The sequence below is a fragment of the Pteropus alecto genome, unplaced genomic scaffold, assembly GCF_000325575.1.
Source record: "Pteropus alecto unplaced genomic scaffold, ASM32557v1 scaffold155, whole genome shotgun sequence".
NCBI lineage: Eukaryota > Metazoa > Chordata > Mammalia > Chiroptera > Pteropodidae > Pteropus > Pteropus alecto.
The window spans coordinates 9,593,265-9,602,239 of record NW_006438113.1 but is presented as its reverse complement, the minus strand read 5'-3'; the positions used below and the strand labels follow the sequence as shown (position 1 = coordinate 9,602,239).

At 45.7% G+C, this 8,975-nt stretch overlaps 1 protein-coding gene across 1 annotated transcript in view; it reads left to right on the top strand.

Moving 5' to 3' along the window:
- Nucleotides 1-430: 430 nt before the first annotated feature.
- The window catches only part of LRMDA (leucine rich melanocyte differentiation associated), a 977,969-nt gene continuing 969,424 nt past the window's right edge, over nucleotides 431-8,975 (top strand). The window contains exons 1-2 of the mRNA XM_015592197.1: nucleotides 431-464; nucleotides 6,229-6,329. Of these exons, the coding sequence (XP_015447683.1) occupies nucleotides 435-464; nucleotides 6,229-6,329 (131 nt within the window). The 5' untranslated portion in view covers nucleotides 431-434. The remainder of the gene's footprint in view (nucleotides 465-6,228; nucleotides 6,330-8,975) is intronic.

Here is an 8,975-nt window from a genome sequence, read left to right as displayed (position 1 = left end):
CTAACGGCTCGGATGGGGCGCCCCTGATGAGAAGCCCCCGAAGCCCCAGTCTGCCCTTATTAACGCAGTAGAGCTCTGTGCATGGAGTTTTGGGGGACGCTATTCCTATTCCCCTGATTTGTCATGCGCGATAGGTCCTGGGACGCCCCGGGGGCACACGGGGAAATCAAGCGGCCTTCGCCAGCCCAGCGGGGCGCTGCGGGCCACCTGTTGCGGCGCGAGGTGGGGTTGCGGAGGCTCATCTGCGCGAGGGCCAAGCCCAGGGCCGGTGGCAGGCGCAGAGCTGAACGGAGGTTCAGATGCCAGCCTGCTCCTCGGGCTTCCGCAGGGTCAGCTGACCGCCCAGTGCGGAACTAAAGCGCCCGGCCCGCGCCGCCTCTGCCGTCGTCACGTTCTCTGTTCTGCGTTAGGGGCAGTGAGTCTGCCCCGTCGCCATGGCGGGGGTCGTGGTCAGTGGAACTCAAGTAAGTCTGCCAGGCCAGCCCCGCCCCCGCTGCGGAACAGTCGGTCTGGGGAGGGAACACTGAGGCGAGGGGCGCCCCCTGGTTAAACAGGGCTCCGTGCTCCACCTCAGGTCTGAAGGTGGGGAGTCTGTCCTGTGCCCAGGCCTGACACACCCCTTCTGTGGGGGATGGGGAAGGCCCCCTCCCAGGTCGATCTGGTACCCTTCACTTCCCTCTGCCTCCAGTGCTCACTGTCCAAGGCCCGCCAGGTGTACTTCAGGCAGAGTGATCAGTGCCCACAGCCCACTGTACTTTTCGGCCCCCCTCTCCCCAAAAGTTTTAATTTCTTTCATAATCAGAAGAAAAAAAATCTCTGGTCAATGACTATGTTTTAGTCATCTTTATACCAATGTAGTTGTAAAAAACAGGCATACTTCCCCCCTCACCCCCCCTGCATTTCGCTTTATTGCGCTTCACAGTTGTGGTTTGTTTTTTTTTTTTTTTAAATATAAATTGAAGGAAAGACCCTCTACCAGCAAAAAGATTATGACTGAATTTATCACAATACTTTATCGTGGTGGTCTGGAACAGAATCTGCCGTATCTCCTAGGCGTGCTTGTATACAGTTTAGTGTGTGGGCTTTTTATTTTTCTTTTTTGGTTTTTGTTTTAAATGGAGGAAGGAGCCCAGAAGGAGCTCAGGAAGGCAAAAGCCTCGGGCCCACCAAAGATAGTGAAATGATGTGTAGATGGAGGGGCTGGCTGTAGACTGTCTCTGGCTCCTAAGGATAGGCCCCTTATCCAAGGCAGGTAGAAGGCTACAGCTCTCCAGTTTTATTTCAGCACCTGATTTTTTGCACAGGTGTCTGTGGGAACTGTCAAACCTCCTGTTTCAAGTCTGAGTGATAGACACCAGCTGTACTTGCTTTCAGCCCTGTAGTGAAACCTCACGTATTTTCAGTCATTGCTGGAGGGACAGACTCAGCTACTCTGCGACCAGGTGCCTTTTACCTGCTGAAAAAGCCAGGTCTCTCTTTTAACCTCTGATTAAGCCAGCCCTCATACTTCCCACCCTTTCCTGCACACCCTAGAGAAACAGTTCTAAGGTTTTGAAGCTCTCCCCTTGGATTGCCTAAGGCAGGTAGTGTCGGGCACAATTAGATTTTGAGATTACTTTGGGCTAAAGGGAATGTTTTTTCCCCTTTTCAGAGTTCAGAAGCGAGCAGGCCAGGGAGGTACCAGCCTGGGGGAGAAGCTAAAAATGATGGGTCTTATTTGGCTGGCAGAGGAAAACTGCTTCTGGGAGTTAACATGCCTGGCTGCCTAGAGGGAGAAGCTGGAGGAGAGGGCCTTTGCCTAGGAAGGGTCTCCTACCTCTCAGACCCTAGATCTCTGCATTTCAGACCCAGTATTCTCTGGGTGTAGTTTCCAGCTTCATGGAGGACTTGACAGTGGGGCTGAGAACTTTACTCTGCCTCTTTTTCCCTCCCACCATTTTCCAAACTTGATTTTCCCTGTACCCCCTGCTTTTAGTACATTACACGCAGCCAAAGGCAATCACTGATCTGTGGGTGAAGCATTATTGAGTACTTGGGGACCATCACTGCTCTTTGTCCTAAAACCTAAAGACCCTAACCCTGAGTGGCAGCCCTGAGCTTAGGGTCTTTTTGCATCATAAGAGGTAGCACCTTGAATGTATCACATGATACTTCTCAAACTTTGGTAGATCCTTCTTGGAGGGATGAACTTACCCTGAGCTCAGAGTGTTCGTATTGTTTTTATTACAACATTGCTTAAATATACCAACATAAAACCTATCTAGAGACCAAAAAACTCCAAATAAAGGGATGATTTAAGTACAGAGGAAAAAACCATAACACCAATACAATTAATTTATGAGATGGATGATGGTGTTTTGCTGAAATTAGGTCACTGCTTTTGACCTCACTGTGGACTGGCTGCTGTTGCCCTGGTTTTTAGGAGTTCCACAGGCCAATAACACTAAATGCTTGGGCATGTTGTAGTTCTCTCTCCACTTTCCTCTGTAAAATCTTTCATTCAATATGGATCTGTCTTCAGTTGGCCTTCTCTTGGCTTGAATGCATCATTTATATTCAGCAGAAAGTTCTCAATCTTTCCACTAGTTTATGACAAAGTAGCAGCATCAATACATTTGTAGACACAAATACAAACTTGGAATTTGGGCACTGAAATTTTGTGCCTAAGAGACATCAGTATAACAAATCCCTTCCACAGTGATATTAGTCTGATTCAACAACTGTTTACCTGGTGGTCACCAGGTACTGAAAACAGTGCTATGTACTTTAAAGTTATCTCATTTCTGTCATATAAGTAAAATGAGAATGATATGTGACTCATGGGGCTATTTCATGAGGATTGAATAGATAAGAGACAGGTGGTAGGCATTTAATACATGTTGTTACATTATCCTCAACACCTTTGGAGGTGGTTAGTGTTTAGTTTACAGAAGAAGAAATATTATCCATCCAAGATAATACAGTTCGTAAGCAGTAGCCCAGGAACTTGAACTCATACCATGGGCTATTTCTACCCTGACAGAGCTTCTAATACTGCAAATTTAAAATCAAGAATTTCTGACTCCTGGCTGGGGGCAGGCATCATAAAATGTCTGTCTTACTGACAAACCCACCATCCCGAGAAATGTCCTTGGAGTCAGACAATCCCAACTGCAAAGAGAAACCTTCAGTGTTCTGCAGAAATGTACTTGGAGTCAGAACATCCCAACTGCAAAGAAAAACCTTAAGTGTTCTGCAGTTTGGTAATTTTCTGCAACTCCTTAGAGGAGCTGGGTGTGTGTGTGTGTCTGCCAAGACATTCTTGTTTTTCTTTTTTGGTGTTCCTCTCCACAGGGTCTTTGATTTGATATGTTTTTACTTTCCTCGATAATGGTGTCCCTTTCTGTTCTCATTCCACACAAGGTAGAAGTCTTGGGATTCAGATTATATAAGATAGGCAAATTAAAAGTACAAAACTTGGTCCCCTAGTTCAGTCTAAATCAAGATAATCGACTAAATGCAGTGACTTATATTTCGGATGTGTTCTTCAGTGCCATTTAAGATTATCTCTATATCCTTTCTCATTTGCTGAAGAAGTTCACTATTTTTGATCTAGCTCTTCTGGCCTTCTTTCTTACATTAGGTGGTCATGTGCTCCAGGAAGCTTCCTGACATCCTGAGAGGTAGTGTCTTACGCTAAGGAGCACTTCTTAATTCTCTTCTTATGAGCATTGGTTGTAGTGCCTGGGAATGGCTGCTTACTGCTTTTAAGCCTATCTCAGGCAAGTCGAACCCTTCCACATGGTTGATTTAACTCATATCCCAAAGCTTCCAGTTTACCATATGGGTGGTCCAAGTATGCAGGTGGATTATCAAGTTGGTTTTTCTATTCATTTTGAGACTTGGTCTTTGTCTCTGTGAAATGCGAACAAACTGTGTTTTCTTTAGTTTTCTTGGGATGTGATGCTATTAAGACCGTATAGTAAAACAAGCTGATGAAAGTCTTGTCAGACATGTTGTGAGTGATCCAAATACTTCATGGTGATCTTAGTGCTGCTGTTTCCTCTTGATGGGGAATCCTACAGAAGAAAAAGGAGAGCAAACATCCCTCTTTCTCTAGCGTCTGACATTCTCTTGGGGCCTTCAACATGGTGTCTTAAGGTAGTTCTTGGCCTTTCAGTTAGGAAGACTCAATTAGAAGCCAAAACATATAGTAGTTGTGCCATTGCCATTTGTTGATCAAGAAAATCCACATCCACATGTGGATTTGGAAGAACTCCATGTCCCCTGAGTTGGAAGTCCTTATTCCTGGTCCAGGACTTGGTTCAGGCTCTACCACTAAAAAGCTGTATCACACTGGGCAGGCCCCTGGAATCTTAGTTTCCCTGTATAAAACAGGGTTTTTGACAAACTAGGTCCCTGCTAGATTTAGTCCTTGGTGAGTCTGAGGAAAGAGCTCAGTTTCTATATCTAAAGCTCAGCTTCCCTGCCATATATAGTACAGGTCATGAATGATGATGATATGTACAAGATGGTGGTGTATGCCAGGGTGAAAGAGATGGATATTGTGGTGAGCACCATGGGCCTAGGGTGGGGTGGGGGTGGGGGTCAATGTGAACTTATAGTATAGAACAAGTTGCTGATTGAGTGGACACCCTGAGGGAAATTGAAGTCCCCAGACTGATTGAGCTTTATATCCGCAGTCTCTCCTTGGTATATGATTTCCATCCTGGCTTGGAAGCAGAACTTAATTTATTATACAAGGAGTTCTGAAGAAAGATGAGTCCCATGTAGGAAAGGGGAAGCTTGCTAGATTGAACTTAGAGCCCTTTATTTTTTAGCCTGTATCTTCCAGAGTCAAAATTATTTTATTGGAATCAGCTATTTTTCTGTCCCTTCTCACTTTCTCTCCTCCAGGAATGAAGTTACTGAAGGACAGTGAATACAGGATATTGTATTGTCAGCAGTTTGTCCCCATTGGATAGGAGAGGGTTGAGAGATGACTTGAAACATTGAGGGTGCTAGGGTAAAGTGTGATTCAAATTAGGTTGAGCCATATAAAAGTGCTGTTTTTGTAGTTCTAAAATGATTGAATATTAGTAATTCCTATGGCTCAATGTACTATCTGAGATGAACATGATATACTTGTTCTCCATTAGGAATTATAACCCCCTGGGGAATCCCTCACTCATTCTAAAACATCCTTATCTGTATGCCTAGAAGAATGTGGATTCGTAGGGGGAGAAAGATCCAGGTTGTAGCCATGTAATGGGCCTGAATTTCTACGTAGCAGTTCAAGGAAGGATATTTCAGGAAAGTATCATGCATTGTGATCCGCTGGCCAACTCTGACCCATGAGTTTGTTTTATGGGTTTTGGAATGAATTCCCAATCCTGCCCACAGGTTTTAAAACGAGTTTTAAAAACTGAGTGGTTAGAGCAGTGAGAAAGCCCTCTGACCTTGTCACAGAAGTTTTTGGGTCAAATTTTAGTTCAGCCTCTTAATATTTGGGCATATTCTAGGTTAATATAAGTAAAAAGTGCCTAAGGGAATAGCTCTGCAAGTAGAGTGGTGTTGATTGCAAAAGGCTCCCTGGAGGAGGGAGACTTGGAAGCTCTGGCCATTTGTTGTTATCCAGCCGCCTTCGAATCAACTTTGTTAAGAGTCTGGCGGACATTTAATACACACTGGTAATAGGATGGGATTGGCGGTCTGGGGAGGTTTTCTTGTCCAACCCTATTTGTTCAGCACCCTGCAGGTTGAATGCTGGTAAGTGCATCTGCTGTGTCTTTTATGAAGTAATGTGCATAACAGGGTATTTGGGGGCAGGAGGATCGGGGGGAGGGCAGTGGAGGAGGAGGAGAGCCAGAGGGGCAGCTGTTGGAAAGGCCCCTGAGCGAGAGGCTGATTGCTGCGATTATATCACCATGCTCTGACATTGGGTTTTTTTTGGACCTCTGAATCCGGCCAATTTTGTCCAATTTCCATTGTGCTGGGATTACTCTCCATCATGCTAAGTGTACCAGGAAAGGGTTGCTGTTGGCAGGGTCCTTGAAGCTCCCAAAGCTGATTTGATCAGAAAAACAGCCACAAATGAGGCTGTGTGTGTGTGTGTGTGTGTGTGTGTGTGTGTGTGTGTGTAGTATGTGTTTAAAGTTGCGGAAGCAATCATCAGATCAATGACTCAGGGTTGTGAGCAGCTGGGTGATTTCCGTTTGCCACATTGTTTCTGTTCTATTTAATTTCCAGGTGTCCTACATAGGCCAGGACTGCAGAGAAATTCCAGAGCACCTCGGCAGGGACTGTGGACATTTCGCAAAGAGGCTCGATCTGAGCTTTAACCTTCTGAGGTATGTAACCTTCAAAGGATGCATACCAGGCCTGGGAGGCCCAGTCCCCTGGTAGCAGCCTGCAGGTAAGAGTCGCACGTTCTAGCTCTGCATAAGCTGTAGGAATCTGAGACATATGGATTTGCACCCCTAAAGGTTTGACTGTGCTTCGAATGATTCTTTGGCTAGCTTCATCGTGCCACTGAAGAAGCAGTGCACACGGGCATCATCCATCTCACATGAGTTCCTAGGAGAGTTTCACTTTGTTCTTCTCCTTTCTCACTGATATGCAGACAAGTTAGAATACTCTTGGGGAAGGAGTGGGGGTGAAAGCAGCAAGACTGTTTTGGGGGCATTTAGGAATGCTTTTCTGGATAATCCCATTTCCCAAAGATTTGCCAAATCACCCATAGGGTGTGTGTTTGTGTATTTTCTTTCTTTGCCTTTTTATAAATTAGAACCTTAAATATTTGGGTGATGATTTCTCCCAGATGGTATTTCAAAGTAATTCAAACACTATTGGTATGGGTGGGTGGGAGGGAAACTAACAACTGTTCCAATCTTGGCAAAAGGTAAGTGTGATCTTCTATATTATTCCAGTGGAGGATATAGTTATTTCACGTCTTCCTAAATGGTTATGAATTCGACTATTTTGGGGGCTTGGAGGAGGGAAGTAGAAGGTACCTGGAAAGCAGGTATCAGGAAGATCAATGAACAGGTGTCAGTGTGGTGGTTTTTCCTTTTAAGAAGCTGGTCCCACGCAGGGCTTTTTTCCTAAGTGTCCTCTTGAGAGCTGTGCTATCCTCTGAATGGAAACAATTGTCTTGGGTTCAAAGGAGTGATGGGGAGCCCGAATCCCACCCTGCAGCTCAGGCACTTTTCTGCTTGCACACTTTGGAGTCTTTTTCTCTCCCAACTTCTGAGTCAGGACAGTTGGGAATTAAAAATTTGAGGGAAGATGGACAAAACTCAAGGCATTGTGGCACCAGTGGGTAGAAGGGCCTTTAAGGTAGCAGAGCTTCTTGGGCTGGTGCTCAGTAGCACATGGCCACTCTGACACGCATCGTCTCCAGAGAAGGGACATCCTGAGGGTTATGTACAAAGAAAGGAGGTACTGTGTGCATTCTCTTCCTGACTCCCAAAGGGTTTGTATGCTTCTGGGGAGATGTGGAAACTGGAAATTTGCAGAGTAATACATACTGATGAGAGGATGCCAAACAAATGACTCTAAAGAAATTAAGAATGGTTTTTGGTCCCAATGCCCAAGGAGAAGACAGAGTACACAGCTTGGACTAGACCATGCCTTAGACATGTGTGCCCCTTAAATAGCTCCCCAGCATGGACTCGGGCAATGAGTTCCTTTGCCTGGGTGTTGGAAGGAGTTCTTCCTGTGTGACTGGCCTCCAGGGGCTCAGGCTGTGGCTGCCTTGCTGGTGGGAGCCCGGATGTGGGTTTGAAGAGGCCGGGCCCTGTGAGGGAGTGTGTCAGCAGGCACAGATCATGAGATTGGACTGTCAGGTCTGAGAAAACAGCAGTCTTTGGCATACTTGGGGGCCCTGCCTCCCTTTGGCAGAGAACGTGCTAGACACTGGGAGGGAGGGAGGGAGGGAGGGAGAGAGAGAGTGTGTGTGTGTGTGTGTGTGTGTGTGTGTGTGTATTGTGTGGTAAGTGGAGTTGATGAGAAGGAGCTCTTGGTTCTGAGGGGCTGGATCTTTAAGAATTTATCAGAGGAAATGATGGTCTTAGAGGCAGGAAAATTTAGTGAAGAAGGCCAGTAAAATGGATTCAGAGGGAGAGGAGTTAAAATTTTTTATTTCCCTTTTTTTAGAGGAGAGAAATTTCCATAGTATTGAGTTCAAGGAGATATCACATCTGGTCAGGAGCCTATTCTTGTCGGTAGTGTGGTCAGTGATCTGCACACTGGGCTCTGGCTGGGTTGAGGCAGGAATGAGCAATGGAAGGGTGAGGTCTAAAGTTCAGGAAGGGTTTATGTTAGGACTGGGTGAAGCTAGAGGGAATTACAGACCAGAATGGAGAAAAGCAATCCTGACATGATGTAGGTGTATTTGGGATCGGCTGTCTTATTTACCTAACTGGGGGATGAGGGGAGGTAGCACTATTTCTCTTGGGTGTCAGAGGAAGGTGCAAGCTTATTCAGGCATTGGTCTCTTTCTTTGCCTTCAGCTGGCTCAAAATTAAAGACGTTTTAGATGCTTAGCTAATTAAAAAAAAAGGGGGAGGAAGGGAGAGAATAAGAAGGGAAGATCATAAACTTACCTTCCAAATAAGTGGGTGTGGACCCAAGCTCACCAGGCTGCAGGGATCATCATGTCTAAATGAAATATCGTGAATTCCTATCCTACATTCTGTTGAAAGTTTCTCCCTAGTGCCCCTTTACTGTTTCCATGGGATTCTGGAGAGCATATCTTCTGGTCAGTGTGCCTTGCACTCTGATTCATCATAGCTCCCTGCTCTATTTTTTTGTTGTCTGCTGGTCTCCCATTTGGCAGCCTGTCTGGCCCCACTGGGGACACTCCCAACACAATGTTACTATGTATTATAGACTTCTACTGACAGTTCCAGGAGTGCTAGGGAGGGTTAGGGTGCTAATTGTAGCACACAGCAGGAGACAAGTTTGGGATGGTATTGTTCCTGGAAATCTTTTGG